Consider the following 18,171-nt stretch of genomic DNA (forward strand, 5'->3'; position numbering starts at 1 on the left):
TTACAGCAATAAATGCCTACAAGAAAGAAGAAAAATCTCAAATCGACAGCCTAACTCAACGACTCCAGGAACTAGAAAGAGAAGACCAAACAAAACCTAAACCTACCATAAGAAAGAAAATAACAAAGATCAGAGAATAAATAAATAAAATCAAAAACAGAAAAATAGAACCAATAAAACCAGAAGTTGGTGCCCTGGTAGTGCAGTGGTTAAGAGCTCGACTGCTAACCAGGTTGGCAGTTTGAATCCACCAGCTGCTCCTTGGAAACCCTATGGGGTGGTTCTACTCTGCCCTATAGGGTTGCTATGAGTCGGGATCAAGTTGATGGCAATGGATTTTTGGTTTTTAGGTAGACTGACAAAAGAAGAGAAAAGATTAAATAAAAAATGAAATAGGGGACATTACAACTGACCAGATAGAAATAAAGAATATTATGACAATATTATGAGCAACTGTACAACAAGAAACTGAACAACCTAGATGAAATGGACAAATTCTTAGAAGCACACAACCTACCCAAACTGACTCAAGAGAAAATAGAAAGTCTCAAAAGACCCACAGCAAGTGAAGAGATCAAATCAGTGATCGAAAACCTCCCAAGAAAAAAAAAGTCCTGGACCAGATAAATGGCTTCACCGGGGAATTCTACCAATCATTTAGAGAAGAATTCACACCAATACTGTTTAAGCCCTTTCAAATGATAGAGAAGGAAGGAATACTCCCTAATTCATTCTATGAAACAAACATAACCCTGGTACCCAAACCGGACAAAGACACGCACAAGAAAAGAAAACTAGAGGCTAATCTCTCTTATGAATATAGATATAAAAATCCTCAACAAAATACTATCGAATAGAATGCAACAGCATATTAAAAGAGTCATACGCCGTGATCAAGTGAGATTTACTCCAGGAATACCGAGTTGGTTCAATGTTAGAAAAATCAATCATTATAATATACCACATCAACAGACCAAAGGAAAAGGACCACATGATCATCAATATCGATGCAGAAAAAAGCATTTGGTAAAACCAAACACCCTCTCTTGATGAAAACTCTACCGATGTTTGGGATAGAAGGGAAATTGCTCAATATGATTCAGGGTATATATAAAAACCCAGCAGCCAACATTACACTTAATGGAGAAAGACTGAGAGCCTTCCCTTTGAAATTGGGAACAAGACAAGGGTGCCTGCTCTCACCACTTGTATTCAATATTGTATTAGAAGTCCTAGCCAGAGGAATAAGACAGGGGAAAGAAATAAAAAGGTATTCAGATTGGAAAAGAAAAAGTAAAATTATTTCTTTTTGCAGACAATATGATCCTATATGTAGAAAATCCCAAAGAGTTGACAAGAAAACTTCTAGAGCTAATAGAGAAATTTAGCAAAGTTGCAGGGTACAAGGTCAACAAAAAAGTCCGTTGGGTTTCTATACACCAGCAATGAGAAATCTGAAAGGGAAATTAGGGAAAAAATTCCATTTACAATAGCATCTAAGAGAATAAAATACCTAAAAATAAATCTAACCAGGGACTACAAAACACTGCAGAAAGAGATTAAAGAAGACTTAAATAAATGGAAAGACGTTCTACGCCCGTGGATTGGAAGACTTAATATTGTTAAGATGTCAACACTATCCAAAGTGATTTGTAGATTCAACACAATTTCGATCAAAATTCTAACAGCCTTCTTTTCAGAAACAGAAAAATCAGTCCTCAACTTCATATGGGATGGCGAGAGGCCTCAAATAGCTGAAGTGATGTTGAAAGAGAAGAACAAAGCAGGAGGACTCATACTTCCTGATTTTAAAACATACTAAGGAGCCCTAGTGATACAGTGGTTAAAGCAATCAACTGCTAACTGAAAGGTTGGCAGTTCGAAACCACCAGTGGCTCCATGGGAAAAAGATGTGGCAGTCTGCTTCCAGAAAGATTTACAGCCTCAGAAATGCTACGGGGCTGCTATGAGTTGTAATTGACTCAATGGCAGTGAGTTTATACAGCTACAGTAATCAAAATAGCCTGGTATTGGTGTAACAATAGAACCATAGACCAATGAAATAAAATTCAGAGTCCAAAATAAATGTACACACGTATGGTCAACTGATTTTTGACACGGGTGCTAAGTCCTTTTGACGGAGAAAGAAGAGTCTCTTCAATAAAGGTGTGCAGAAACATGAAACAGGATCCATGTCTCACACTATACACAAAAACAAGTTCCAAATGGATTAAGGAGCTAAATGTGTAAACTAAATAGTTTTTAACAATGGATTATCTAATACATAACAAAACCACAAACAGCAAAAGACCGAAAAAAAAAAAGGATCTCATAAAAATTAAAAACTTTTGTTTATCAAAAGCCTACCAAAAAAGTGAAAAGACAAGCTACCAACTAGAAGAATATCTCTGGAAACCATATATCTGACAAGAATCTAATAAACAAAATATATATAAAACTTTGACAACAACTAAAAGACAAATAACCTAATCCTAAAATGGGCAAAGGACTTGAATAGACATTTCACCAAAGAGGATATTCAAATGGCCACCAAACAGAGAAACGATGCTCAATGTCATTAGCCACCTGAGAGATGTAAACCAAAACCACAATGAGATATCGTTTCACTCCCACTAGGATGGCAAATGGAAATTCTGGTGGTGTGGTGGTTAAGTGCTATGGCAGCTAACAAAAAGGTTGGCAGTTTGAACCCACCAGGCATTCCTTGGAAACTCTATGGGGCAGTTCCACCCTGTCCTATACGGTCGCTATGAGTTGGAATTAACTTGACAGCAATGGGCTTGGTATTTTTTTTTTTTTTTTGGAGGATGGCAAAGATAAACAAACAAAACAGAAAACAACAAATGTTGGTGAGGATGTGCGGAAACAGGAATACTTATCCATTGCTGATGGGAATGCAAAATGGTACAGCCGTTGTGGAAAACAGTGTGGCAGTTCCTCAAAAGACTAAAAATACAACTACTACATGACCCAGCAATTCTACTCCTAGGTATATACCCAAAAGACTGAAACAGAGACTTGTATACCAATGTTTACTACAGCACTATTCACAGTAGCTAAAAGCTGGAAACTACAGAAACGCCCATCAACGGGTGAATGGATAAACAAAATGTGGTACATACATACAAATGGAATACTACGTAGCCAGTAGCAGAAATGAAGTCTTGATACATGCTACAATATGGATGGGGCTGAGTGAAATAAGTCAACTGCAAAAAGACAAATATTGTGTGACCTCACTTATATAAAAAGACAAGATAAATGTATAGAGAACAAAGTTTATTAGTAGTTACTGGGGGTGGGAGCAAGGAGGGAGGAGTTAATGGTGATGGAAATAGGGTAGGGTTGTACAGCCAATTATTATAATTGGTCTCAATAAGTCATACACCTGTAAAAAGATGGCTTGTCAAAAACAATGACCAAAAAAAAAAAAAAAAAAAGAGTAGCTGCTGAGGCTGGTTATGTACAACCAAAAATCTCATGGCATTTGGTTCCTTGGTTTGAAGGTTTAGGATCATGGTTTCACACGACATCCCGATTAATTGGCCTAATAACATGTTTAGTGCTTCTGTTCTACCTCCTAGTTCAATGCATAGTGCCTGGAGTCTTAACAGCTTGCAAAAGGCCATCCAAGGCACAACAATTGGTCCCTATTCACTTGGATCAACAGAGGGAGAAGGAGAGTCGGGAATAGGAGGAGGATATGGAATGTGTGACTAATTACCTCCATGAACAACTGCCTCCTTTGCCATGAGACCAGAAGTGGATAGTGTCCGGCTGCCATTACTGAACATTTTGATAAAAGATTCAACAGCAGAATTCTGATCAAAAGGGGAAAAGTGCAGAACAGAATTTCAAATTCTCATGGACTCCAGACTTCCTGAAGCCATGAAGGTTGAATGAACCCCTGAAACTACTGCCCTGAGATAATCTTTCAACCTGAAACCAAAAATATGCCCTGAAGTTTTCTTAAAACCAAACAATAGTTCAGCTTAACTAGTAAAAAAAATGTCTGCCTTGAGTCTTATGTTCTTTTAACATATATCTATATGGGATCAAATTGGCAATAGCAACACAGAAGATTAGATAGGAATCTCAGGGGGTAGTTAGTTTATGTTAATGGGGGAGGAACAACTCAGAAAAGGAGGGTGAGAATGGTTGCACAACTCAAAGAGTGTAATCAATGTCACTGAATTGTACATGTAGAAACTGTTGAATTGGAGTATGTTTTGGTGGGCATATTCTCAACAACAACAAAATAAAAGAAAACACCATGGAGCATGGTTCTACTCTGATACACATGGGGTTGCAAAAAAAAAAAAAAAAAGAGTTCCTACAAATTAATAAGGAAAAGCTAATCATCTCAATTTCAAACAGACAAATTTATAAAAGAGAAATAAAAGGACCTGCAAAGATGTAAGACAATATTCAAGTTTATCGATAATAAAAAAATGCAAATTAATATGGGATTTCTTTCTGGTTTTCGCCTACCAAATTATCAAGGAAAATGTCAGAGCCTTCATCATTGAAAGAAGTATTTTTTATGCTGCTCATGGTGATAAAAAATTGATATAAGATGTGATGCTAAGCATCAAGTTCCAAAATAAGTATTGGATTTTATTTTTTAGCATAAACAACGGTTTGGTTTAACTAGTAAAAAACGTCTGCTTTGAGCATTATGCTCTTTTAAAAACTATCTGTATGGGATCAAATCAACAACAGTAACTCAAAAGATTAGACAGAAACCTAAGGCGGCAGTGAGTTTATGTTGACGGTGGAGGAACAACTCAGAAAAGGAGAGTGAGAATGATTGCACAACTTGAAGAATGTAATTGACATCGCTGAATTATACTTGTAGAAACCATTGAATTGGTGTATGTTTTGCTGTATATATTCTCAACAACCATAAATTAAAAAAAAAAAATGATACCGCACATGAAGCCAAATTTCAGTAAGTCTTGACATTAATGAAAAAACCTTAAACATTATAACATAAAAGATTAACAACATAAACATCAACAACTACTACAACATGAAAATATTAAATCTTAAATAAAAAAATGAGTGAAGTACTGTTCTTTCTTTTAATAACAGAAGTGCGTAGTTGTCCCAACCTTCCTGAGAGGGTGCTTTCTCAGCCTCTTTGAGTCTTCCGTTTTCTTTTTCCACTTTCTTAAGTTTTAATTGTAGCTCTTTCATTGCTTGTTTCATTACATTAAGTTCAAGGGTAAGGGTTTGATTTGTATTGTTTAGACGCAAATTTTCCTCTTTTAATTCCTCAAACTTTTCTTTGGTTATTTCTAGACATCTTTGACGTGTTCTACCAGTTATATCTGAAAACACATAGGGAAAAAGTTTAGAAATATAAATTTATTATTCCATAATAAAACTTTTCTTTCTCTTAAAAAATACATATAAATTGACATTTTATACTTTTACATCAAAATTATATAAGACTTTATTTCAAAAAACCTTATACTATGTTCTTTGGTCCCTGGAAAGAGAATGGCCCATACAGGAAAGAGTGAGTGATCTGGCCAGGCTACATATGCTAACACAGAGTGGGAGACAGGAAGAGAAGTGACAGAGGGAAGGGCAGGAGACATATTATGATACACCATTGGGGTTTGATGCTGCAGGTGACCAAGAGCTAGAAAAGCTTTAGTGTAGAGATGTGAAATTGAAAATTCTCTCCTCTCTGTAAATCCTTCCAGCCAGCAATGAAGAAAGTGAGCTGGGATGAGGATTAGCCAGAGGCAGGGAGACCAGTCAGGAGGCTCCTAAGGCAACTGAGGAGTGGGAGCAGAGAGGGAGGAACATGTGAGAGGACGGATGGGCTAAAACCTGACAGGGCTTGATGACTGACGGAGTGTGGGCAGTGAGGGAAGGGGTAAATCAAGGATGAGTACCAAGATTTGTGGTCTGGGCAACACCCAGACAAGGAAGACAAAATGAAGAGGTACGGGGACTAACAGAAGAGGGCGAGGGCAACCCTTTAGATGGAGGTGGAGGTGAAGGCAGAGCTTCTGTGGGCAGACAAGAGCTGGAGGGCTGGGGGCTCCAGACGGTGGACTCAGCCCGTGTCAAGGGATCAGGAGAGGCCTAGTGAGAGGATTGGTGGCTCCAGATGCCCTCCCCTGGACTCTGATACTCACATACCCTGTCTCTAGGACATGATCGGAACGGCTAAGAGGTAACTCCACAGCTGCACTGAAACAATGGAGGAACCATGAGGAATCCCAGGAAAAATAAAACAGTTGAGATTAGATTGAAAATGGAAGCCACAGCCTAAAATGTGCCAGTAGGGCACAACTACAAAAGGTGGGAGTGGATATGCCTTGTCCCGGTGAGCACTAGGGATAGGAAGTGGCCTTGGAGGAACTGCGGAAAGTAATGGCCAAGAAAGAAAAGGAACAAAGGCAGGGGCAGAGCAGGCTCAGTGGGCTGGAGAAACACAGGAGCAAGAGGGGCCCCATTCTACTGCTGGCCTGACATCCTGACCGTCCCATCAGTCACTGGAGACAGGCTGTATACCTGACAACTTGCTAGCTTCCCCCTACAAGCAGCCTGCAATAAACTGATAGAGCCTTGCAAGAGTTGCCAACAAGGACAGAGTTGAGCACAATACCAAGAACCATCAAACATCTGAGCTAAGGGAAACACCAAAGTCAAATAACAGAGGAAAGTATAGCTGTAGCACAAAGTACAAGACTTAAGAATGAGTATAGTTAAGCTCCTCGGAGAGATGCTAGTCAGTATTTCATAGAAATCATGGAAATTTAATATTTCATGAATGATAAAATTCAAAGAATGGGCTGAATGGCAGAATATATACAGTGAAGAATGAACCTGTGAGCTAAAAGACAGAGTCTCAGCAAACTCCCAGCACACAGCACCCAAAGACAGTGAGAGAGGGGGTAAAAATAAGGTCAATCTAACACAGAAGACAGATTTACAAGTGTTGACATCCAAATGGATTTCCATGCTAGTGCTGTGAAACATAACAGCTTAAAATATAAAATCTACTCGGAAGCTATTGAGACTACCCAAAATATACAGTGAAGTGTACCAAAGAAAGTATCTCTAGGACTCTCTCTGCCTTCATCCCGAGAGCACAGACCTCATAAGTAACTACCTACCTTCTAGGCACCTGAACATATCACCTACTCACCCATTCGTGCTGTGAACACATCACCCCCCTTGCATCTGTCCACTCACCCATTCAGTGTTGGAGCACATCACACAGGGCCACCCACCCAGCATCACAGATAATTCCACAGGTCCACCCAACCACAATCCCAGCATCTGAGATTTCACATGTCCTTGTATCCACCCACCCAACATCTGAGCATACCCCACACAGTCACCCAACCACCCAGCATCTGAGCACACCCCACACAGTCACCCAACCACCTAGCATCTGAGCATACCCCACAGTCATCCAACCCACAGCATCTGAGCACATCCCACAGGACCATCCACTCACTCAGCATCTGAGCACATCCCACAGGACCACCCACCCACTCAGCATCTGAGCACATCCCATAGGACCACCCACCCAGTCAGATCTGAGTACACCCCACAGGACCACCCACCACCCATCCAGCATCTAAGCACACCCCACAAGACAACCCACCACCCACCCGGCATCTGAGCACACCCCACAGGACCACCCACCACCCACCCCATCTGAGCATATTCCACAGTTCCAGCCACCCACCCAGAGTCTGAACACATCCCACCGGTCCACCCACCTAGTGTCTGAGCACATCTCACAGGTCTACCTATCACCTACGCAATCTGAGGACATCCCACAGTTCTAGCCACTCACCTAGTATCTGAACACATCCCACATGTCCATCCACCCAGTGTCTGAGCACATTCTACAGTTCCATCCACCCACCCAGTGTCTGAGCACATCCCACAGGTCCACCCATCACCCACCCAGTGTCTGAACACATACCACAGGCCCACCCACCACCCACCCAGTGTCTGAGCACATCCCACAGGTCCACTCATCCAATCTGAGCACATACCACAGGACCACCCATCCACCCAGTGTCTGAGCACAACCCACAGGCCCACCCATCACTCACCCAGTGTCTGAACACATCCTACAGGTCCACTCATCCAATTTGAGCACATCCCACAGGACCACCCGCCCACCTAGTGTCTAAGCACAACCCACAGGCCCACCCATCACTCACCCAGTGTCTGAACACATCCTACAGGTCCACTCATCCAATTTGAGCACATCCCACAGGACCACCCGCTCACCTAGTGTCTAAGCACAACCCACAGGCCCACCCATCACCCACCCAGTGTCTAAGCACAACCCACAGGTCCTCCCATCACCCACCCAGTGTCTAAGCACAACCCACAGGTCCACCCATCACCCACCCAGTGTCTGAACACATCCTACAGGTCCACTCATCCAATTTGAGCATATCCCACAGGACCACCCACCCAGCTAGTGTCTAAGCACAACCCACAGGTCCACCCATCACCCACCCAGTGTCTGAACACATCCTACAGGTCCAATCATCCAATTTGAGCACATCCCACAGGACCACCCACCCACCTAGTGTCTAAGCACAACCTACAGGTCCACCCATCACCCCACCCAGTGTCTGAACACATCCTACAGGTCCACTCATCCAATTTGAGCACATCTCACAGGACCACCCACCCACCTAGTGTCTAAGCACAACCCACAGGTCCACCCATCACCCACCCAGTGTCTAAGCACAAGCCACACGTCCACCCATCACCCACCCAGTGTCTGAGCACAACTCACAGGTCCACCTATCACCGACCCAGCTTCTGAGCGTATCAACATGTTCTTTTACCCACCTAACCAGCATCCACTACCCAGCGTTTGGACCCTGTACTGAGAGGCAAAGATGGAAGGTCAAGAACTGCTACCTCTTCCCAATTCCTGTAACAGGGGACAGAGGCAAGGGCCATTCCAGGGAAAAAAAAAAATGACCTTTATTTTCAGAAGACGTTATTCAGGGTAGTCTCTAAAACAATCAGTCCTAAGGAATTTCAAAAGACAACTACCTGGGGATGGTGGAGGCTTTTCACGTAACGGTAGTTTTTCATCCTAGGGAAGAAAACAACAGGAGAGTAACAAGTTAGAGTCTCAGCACCTTCTGAAAGCAGACTGGCACAAGCAGCTGGGTCATGACATCACGCATTTCAGCACAAAGATGTTTTTCTGCATTTCAGCTCCTGTAGCTCTTAGTTTGCTCTGCGTTTGTTGCAGAGCAAACTAAAAAACCTTAAGGGTCTTCCTTGCCTGGGGGGTTCTCTGAGGCAATGAGGGAATTCCTGCATAGCTTTCTTCCTGCCTTTTGTCTGTGAGGTGCCACGAGTGACAGGCCACTGGATCACATCCTAAAATATGTGAATGGCTGCAAGTGCTAAGCAGAGATGCACAAAGCCAAGACCACCTGGGTCAGCCGCTTCTCATTTGGGTATGCAGAAAAACCCCATAAACTGCAGTGAAACAGGTTTTTCAAAAAGCTGAGAAAAGAATCTGAGATCTCGCTGCTCAATCCTAAATGCAGTGGCAAGGAAAGGCTTTGAACTTTTGTTAATTCTTCCGTTACACAGTGGTGTGATATTAAATTTCTTATTTCTGCTGAAAGGGTAGATCAGGTTTTAGATTAACTCCGAAGAATGTTTAATTTTTAAACTCCTATGACATGGCACAATTACAAACTTAAGTTAGAACTATTACTTGCTGGCAAATTAGTTATAAAATTGCCTGTCCACTATACACATTATGTGAGTGATTTCTAACTCCCCAATCTAAAACACACACTTGATGGGACAGAACTTTTAAGGGAAGATATTTTTTCCCACAAATCACAAAGAGTGTTTTAAAATTATAGTAGAAATGTTATGTACTGATTGAGAAAATCATTTTAAAAAAAATCATCTTACCTTTAAATCCAGAACGGGATGTTTGCCATCTGCTTAAAAAAAGAAGAGAGAACTTTTTAAAGTAAATACAGAAATTTGACACCTGAGAAAAGTATACTCACAGGAACCTGCCTTCTATAGGTGAGATAAACAGGGCCTGGGCAGGGAGAGACTGCGCAAGGTCACATGGCAATATCGACCCAGGGTGAGGCAGGAGCCAGACACTGAATTGCTCATCCCTTCCTGTCACGCTCCTTCTTCACCTGGCAGCACATCTCGCGACTCTCCCGATGACAGAACCAAGGTCCACCTCCTCAGAGTGATGCTGGGCTCCTCCCCACCTTTTTATCACTCCCCCACCCTGTGTTCTCTTTCCACGTTCCGCCTGCTGACCCCCAAATGGGTGAAGGCTTGACTCCTCTCTGCCTAAAAGTAGCACTCAAATTGGTCAGAAAAATTGTTTCTTGAAACAAATGGCCTTGGCAGTACAGATGAAAATACTCCTGCCCGGTTACTAATTTTCCACATATTTGTAATTCAGGGACCACACGAAAAGGGTGATCTTACAGTTGCCTATACCATTTGTTGTGGTGAAAAGCTCAACATCTAGGCTGATTTAACTTTCTACTATTAATTTGGAGAGCAGAAATAACTGGGTGAAAACAAACTAGAAACAAATGTGGGAAAAAATACCTACAGAGTTCAGAAAAACAGATAAAAGTGCCTACAGATGCATAAAAGATCATAAATCTACTCCCTGGTTCATTAAAATCACCAATACTTGAACAACTCATCATTGAAGATCTTATTTTTGACCGAAAAGTCATCTTAATCAACTGTTTTTAACCAAACTACTTTTGGTCAAATGTCCTGGAGCTTGGCCTGGATAGCCTGCACGGATTTGCTACCTGGTGAAATTCTGCCCTGTCCTTCGCAGTTCAGACAAATGAAACCTTCTCTGTCTCCTCTGCCACCTTCTCTAACCAGCAAATGAGGCTAACTGTCCCCTGGTCTTTGTGTCTGCCTCTATTGCCTGGCTGGGGAGCAGTTAGCACGTTGACAATCACAGATAAGCAAATGGGAGTTTGTTTTACTAGTCTCTCTACTTTTGTACATGTTTGAAAATCATCATCATAAAAAGTTTTTAAAAGGCTATTTGCCCATTTTTCCCAAAGAAAATGAAATAATTATCTCTAGTTTATGCTGAGGCCCTGGTGGCACAGTGGTTAAGTGTTTGGTTGCTAACCAAAAAGTCAGCAGTTCAAATCCACCAGCTGTTCCTTGAAAACTCTACAGGGCAGTTCTGTTCTGTTCTATAGGGTTGCTATAAGTCGGAATCGACTCAACAGCAACGGGTTTGTTTTGTTTTCGTTTATGTTAGACATTAAATGGTGGGGAGGGAGAACAGCATGTGCAAAGGCCCGGGGCAGGAGGAAACAACATGCACTTGAGGAAATAAAAGAATATCCGAGTGGTCGGAGAATGGTCAGCAGGGGCCAGGCCTGGCTAACCTGGTAGGCTGTGAGAAATCACTGCAGAGGTCTAAGTGTAAGGGGTGTGGGGCTTCGTAGGGATGTATGGGAGGGGATATTACCAAATTTGTGTTTTGAAAAGATTGCTCTGGCTGCTCTCACAGTGCCAAACACATACTGGGCCCTCAACATGTCTACATGTTTCTGCTAACTGAATGAATGAATGAACAAAATCAAGTAGTAGGTTACATATATGGGATCATGAGCTCCGAGAAGATACCTGAGCATAGTATGCAACAAATGATATTTGAAGCAGTGGGGTGGGGTGTGAGTCCTTAGAAGAATATTCTGAAGAAAGGGCCTGGACTGAGCCTTGAAGAACCCCAACACTGAATGGACAAGTAAAGAAAGGAGACGAAGAAGCACGCAGAGAGTTAACAGGAAAAGGAGAGTAAGATGTCATGGAAGCCAAGGGAAGGGATATATTTTAAGACAGCAGGAGCAGTTATCTGTGTGGCTTGCTCCTGAGATGTCAAATAAGATCAAGACAGAAAATCACCCATTGAAAGGTCACTAGTTTGGTGGAGTAATGGAGACAGAAGCCAAAGTGGAGTGGGTTGAGGAGAGGCTGTCAGATGAGGAAAAACAGAAGGCATGTATAGACAAGTCTTTTGACAAATTTGACTGTTAAAGAGAAAAGTACTAGCTAAAGGAGACTATAGGATCAAAGCAGGGAGGTGGTCTGCGATGAATACAGGAAAGGGGAATGATATCCCACAAGTAAGAATTTGGCAGTCCTGACTAAGGGAACTGGTACTTTGAATAAAGGACTTACGAATCTTATCTTCTCAGCAGTGATATTGCTAGAGTACAGAGAGGCGCATCAGGCCCTCAAAGCAGATGGTTTTAGACGTTAAATAATAATTATCAGCTAGCATTAATGGAAAGGAGCCCTGGTGGCGCAACAGTTAAGCGCTCGGCTGCTAACCAAAAGGCCTGGCGATCTGCTCCCATAAAGATTACAGGCAAGAAAACCCCTATGGGGCAGTTCTACTCTGACACATGGGGTTACTATGAGTCAAGAATCAAGTCAACGGCACCTAAAAACAACAGCAACAACAGTGCTTACGGAAGGCGCTGTGCTTTACAGGTGGGATTCTAATGATCTGATGAGACAGGCAGTAAGGAAGGGTTAAGTAACTCGGCCAACCCTCTCACCTGGGGATGACAGAGTCGAGAACAAACCACTAAAGGCCACGGTTTGTGATGTGTTGACCAAGGATCACCCACATCAGACTCCCCAAGGTGCCTGTTAAAAATACAGACCTGTAAGACAGTATGCAAAACTGGGGGAGTCAATACAACTTGACCAAGGCAAAGTCATAGATACCCCCTGAGGGACTGAGTTACTGGGCTGAGGGCTGGGGACCATGGTCTCAGGGGACACCTAGCTCATTTGGCATAACACAGTTTATAAAGAAAATGTTCTACAACCTGCTTTGGTGGATAGCATCTGAGGTCTTAAAAGCTTGTGAGCAGCCACCTAAGATACGTTTTCTGGCCTCATCCTGTCTGGAGCAAGGGAGAATGAAGAAAACCAAAGACACAAGGGAAAGATCAATTCAAAGGACTCATGGACCACATCTACCACGGCCTCCACCAGACTGAGTTCAGTACAACTAGATGGTGCCCAGCTACCACCACCGACTGCTCTGACAGGGATCACAATAGAGGGTCCCGGACAGAGCTGGAGAAAAATGTAGAACAAAATTCTAACTCACAAAAAGAAGACTAGATTTATTGGCCTGACAGGGACTGGACAAGCCCTGAGAGTATGGTCCCTGGACACCCTTTTCACTCAGTACTGAAGTCACCCCTGAGGCTCACCCTTCAGCAAAGATTAGACAGGCCCATAAAAGAAACAATAATACACAAAGCTCACCCATGTATATGAGACTAAATGGGCACATGAGCCCAGGAGCAAGGAGAAGGCGGAAGGGGACAGGAAAGCTGGACAAATGGAAATGGGGAACCCAAGGTCAAGAAGGGGAAAGTGTCGACACATCGCGGGGTTGGCAACCAATGTCACAAAACAACACGTGTATTGTTTAATGAGAAACTAATCTGCTCTGTAAACTTTCACCTAAAGCACAATAAAAAATAAAAACAAAAATACAGGTCGCTAAGGCCCTGCCCCAGACCCACTAAATTAGAATTCGGGGTGTAAGGCCTTTTCCACAAGCATCCAGGTGCTTTTAATGCCCACCACAAACTAAGAACCACTGAAGGGGCCATGCTGCCTCCCACGCACCACCTGGGCTCTAAGTGCATGCTCACCAAGGGTGCCGGTTGTCACTGTCCTGCCTCTAAGCTCCATATACACCCTTCACTGCTTGCTTGCCATACGGGAACATTTCTACTGTGCCAATTGGCACAATGATAAACTTCATCACTAGAGGGTGCTGGAGAGACACTGGAGGAGGAAGGGGCTTTGCTTTCTGACTCCAGCGTTCAATCAGTCGCTTGCACTCGCAAGCTCACTCCTGCATAGGTGCTGGCTCACATGCACTCACATGTGCTATTTTTTCAGGTAGTCAGCAGCAGCAGCCAGCACCTCCGTGTGGCTTGCATCTTCTGGAACCCTATTCCAAGAAGCTGCTTCCCAGGGTGTTCCGTTAGAGATCTGTCTCAGGGAATGTCTCCACCAGCCAGTGGGCACAGCTGCCCCCTCTCCGACGTCTGGATCTCAGGCCTGGGTGAGGCTCTTCCAAATCTGTTTTTCCCTTGGATGCTCTGCGTCAGCCCTAAAGGTGATGGCTGATCTCTCTCTCGCTATTCCTGTATGCTTCCGAGTTTTCTTTACCCCTCAGTAGGTAGTCTTGTTATTGTCAATAATTCTTACATTAACCTCTCCCTATTTTTTTTTTTTATTCAAGTCACTGAGTGGTTTCTATCTCCTGATTGGATTCTGACTGGCCACAGGCAACACAAATATTAGAAAAGGAAAAAGGAATGCGAGATCCTTATGGATTGACATTGGAAGAAATCCAGGATATGCCGTGAGATGTAAAAAGGCAGGTCATAAGACAGCATCTATTTTATATATACACATAAACCCAGTGCCGTCAAGTCGATTCCATACATTTAAAAAAAAAAAAAAGGCTCATGGAGACCCTATGTGCTTTAGAGTAAAACTGTGCTCCACAGGGTTTTCATAGCAGTGACTTTTCAAAAGCAGATTGTCAGGCCTTTCTTCTAAGGCACCTCAACATGAAACGCCAACCTTTCAGTCAGTAGGCAAGCACTTCGCCTTTTGCACCACCCAGGAACTCCATTTTATATACATACACACTCTACAGTGTTGTAAGTAGTTAGCTGTGGGAGCATAATTACGTGTGTTTAACTTCCTACTCTATGTATCTCTGTATTTAAGGGCTTTTTTTTTATATCAATTATTGCTTCTAAAAATTAAACAAGTAATGATATACATATTCTTCACATTAATTTAATTTAATGAATTTAAAACATTAATAAAATATGCCAAGAAGTCAAAAGACATTTCTAGCCCAGGTATCATGAGGCTGACACTCTGTTTTATCCATCAGACACTTCGTGGACTGATTTACAGAAGAGTCTCCCAGAGCTGAAGCAACTCAGAGTGTCCTGAAAGAGCAGTTACTAGTATCTACTACCTCTTAGGAAAATGAAAACTGTTCCCTACATTTGCTATGGAGTCCCTGGGTGGTGCACACAGTTAAACACTTGACTACTAGCCAAAAGGTTGGCAGTTCAAATCCACTCAGACGTGCCCCGGAAGAAGGGCCTGGTGATCTGCTTCCAAAAGGTCACAGCCTTGAGAACCCTATGGAGCAGTTCTACTCTGCACATATGAGATTGCCAGGAGTCGGAATCGACTCAACACAACTAACAACAGCAACCTTTGCTATACTGCACTGAATTCTCTCCATACCAAGTAAAATACATGACGACAGCTGGTGACGCAGGTACAGAATTCTGCTGTAAACATGCCCGTGCACTCCGTCATTCAACAAACCTTTACTGAAGACCTGGTGTGACCCGGGCCCGTCTCCAGGCACTGGGGCTAGCATGGTGAAAATGACAGATAACCTCATTCATTCATTCTCAGCGTTTCAACGGAGCACCACTGGGTGCTGCCCCGGGTAACACCAGGCACCGGGGAGCAGAGGGAAGCAAGCGTGTGAAGCTTCACAGAGTCTGTGCCACAAACCCTCCTCCCTGCGTATCCTCTCACGGCTGACGTAAGAGACAAAATAGCTTGTGCTTTAAAGACAACCTACCATACAGGTGTTTTACTGTAATTTATTCGGGGGGACAATAAAATTCAGGTATATTCCTCGTCATGATCAGGGAACCACAGTATGAGGTGCACTGGCTACATTTTCCCAGAAGTTAAACAGTATTTATTACCATGAGGTGCTCTTATATTTTTAAAAAGTTGTTTTTTACCTTTTTCACGTGTGCACTGTGGTGTAAGAGGTGAGTCTGGAAACCCATCTTGCTCAGAAATATTTTCATCTTCTTCACTGTCCACCCCATGTGACAAGGGAACCTTTTTTTTTTTTTTCCAATTAAAAAAAGAAAAGACAAAAGAGCAGATATGTGATAAAAGTTACCTATATAAAATTTCTTAACAAACTCAAATGTCTTACTTCATACCGCTTTCCTCAAGCAGCCTTCTCCACTTTTCTCAGTGAGACACAAAAGGACAAAACCTGGAGGGATGGATGGGACCTCTGGTCCCCTAGGGAAACATTGCCTTTGCCACCCAAACTATGCTTAGGTTCTGAAGAGCAGTACATCCCACCCCTGACTCCCTGGCAGCTTCCCTTCCTTGCTCCTGGGGGGACTAACCCATGAAATGGGGCTGCACCCTGGCCTGCTCTGCTCTGCACAGCACCCAATACTGCCTGACCAGGGTACCGACGCTGCATTACTAATCTCTAAGAGGGACAAGAACTGCTGACCAGCACCGTGGAAACCTGCAGACAACTGGGTTGTCTATGTGTATTCACTGTAAATGTCATTTCCTGATGGAAGGGAACCCTTCCCTCTACTGTCTGTGAGCATCTCCTACATAGACATTAGTGAATGGTAGCAGACCCTCAGCTCTGTCCTTTAGAGACCAGTGAGTGGGCCAGAAAGAAGACTTCTCCTGAAGAGGAGGAGACATTCCCATAAGTAGGGGTCTGAGAGGCAGGGACCGAGCTGCCCACCAAGAAGAGCAGTGGATGAGCAGTGACCTGTCTTGTATGGTAAAGTATGATTGGCACTTTCTGGGTTGGCTTCCCTTCTGCTATCCTGATTCTCTAGTAAAGTCTTGCTTATCTGATCAGCTTGGCTTAGCTGTGCTATGGGCAATGGAAGGGACATCCCCCAGGCTGACAGGGAGGTAGAGACAATGACCATCAAGATGCCTGTGAGAAGGGACATTTCAGAGCCAAGAGCTAGGGCCACCATGCCCATCAGCCTGTACCTGGAGGCTGCTGGAGATGACCCAGCTAAGGATCAACAGGACCCTAAAAGATATTGTCTGCAACTCTCATTTGAAGGAACAAAAAAGAAACTTCCTCTTGCTTTTTATTTCAGAAACAAACCGCCTTGTTCACCCTATCAAAGATATGGCAAGCTATTCATTATTATCAATGAAATGTAGAATTGATACGAGGATTCAAATATCATAAAGACATCCTAGTTTGGAAAATTGTTAATATCTATTACTACTAAAGCTGATGGTACATACAACCTATGACCCAGCACATCAAAGAGCACACCCACGAATGCACAGCAGCACTCTTCCTAGGAGCCCCAAAATGGAAACAACTAATCTATCAGTAAAATGAATAAATGATTTAATGGTATACTCATACAATGAAATATTACACAGCAATAAGAATGAATTGACTATTGTTACATGCAATAACCAGAGACCCTCAAAACCCCCAAAAAATATATTCTGTATGATTCAATTCACATAATTTTTAGAAGATACAAAACGGATCTAAGTGCTTAGAGTCAGGACAGTGGTTAACACTGGGGAAAGTAATGACCAAGAAAAGGAGCCAAGGGAGGCTTTTGGGGTGCTGGTAATGTTCTTTTTTTAATTTGAATGGTGGTTACCTTGTGCAAAATCAATGAGCTGTATACTAATGACTTATGCAGTTTTTTTGTGTATTTTTAATATGTCAAGTAAGTTTATGAAAAACATACCTTCATAAAGAATTTGTGACACTATTCTACAAATATAACTCGAATTTAAAAGGCTTAATTGAAAACTTTTTTTTTTTTTGTAATTCCCAAATAGCTCTGATTGGGTATCGGACGAAGGGACAGGAAAGGCCAGCCCGGTCACACGCTGCCATCAGCAGCACCAGGCATGGTCTTTCCCTCCTCATTTGTCTGCACAACCTGTCCTTATGCTCCTTTATCCTCTTCTGGATAGTACACTAGCTTAGATTTTAGAGTAAAATGTACATATTTTAATTGCTAGGGCAATTACTAGAATAAAAACAGAGTTTAAAGTCCAAACTAGTAAAGGGAAAGGAAAAGAACAACTGGGAAAAAATCCAAAAGAAGGAAAGGAAGGAGAAAAAAAAGAAATATAGAATAATTAGATAAATAGAAACCACAAAATAAGATGGCAAATTTAAACTTGAATATATCCATAAATATATAAAGTATAAAAGGACTAAACATTCTAGTAAAAAGA

The 18,171-nt window shown here is 42.6% G+C and overlaps 1 protein-coding gene across 6 annotated transcripts in view; it reads right to left on the reverse strand.

Annotated features, from left to right (window-relative positions):
* Window positions 1-18,171, reverse strand: part of CEP89 (centrosomal protein 89) — a 97,726-nt gene that overhangs the window by 54,568 nt on the left and 24,987 nt on the right. For 5 of the 6 annotated variants that reach the window (XR_007514631.1, XR_007514633.1, XR_007514634.1 and 2 more), the window contains exons 5-8: window positions 15,912-16,014; window positions 9,973-10,004; window positions 9,085-9,127; window positions 5,136-5,354 (exon numbers count right to left, since the gene is read on the reverse strand). Coding sequence is in view for 2 of the 6 variants with exons in the window: in XM_049864045.1 (XP_049720002.1) it covers window positions 5,136-5,354; window positions 9,085-9,127; window positions 9,973-10,004; window positions 15,912-16,014 (397 nt within the window). In the remaining 4 variants the exon portion in view is untranslated. The remainder of the gene's footprint in view (window positions 1-5,135; window positions 5,355-9,084; window positions 9,128-9,972; window positions 10,005-15,911; window positions 16,015-18,171) is intronic. The other variant, XM_049864046.1, reaches the window with a different exon arrangement.

Source organism: Elephas maximus, chromosome 21 (assembly GCF_024166365.1).
Source record: "Elephas maximus indicus isolate mEleMax1 chromosome 21, mEleMax1 primary haplotype, whole genome shotgun sequence".
NCBI classification, from domain to species: Eukaryota; Metazoa; Chordata; class Mammalia; order Proboscidea; family Elephantidae; genus Elephas; species Elephas maximus.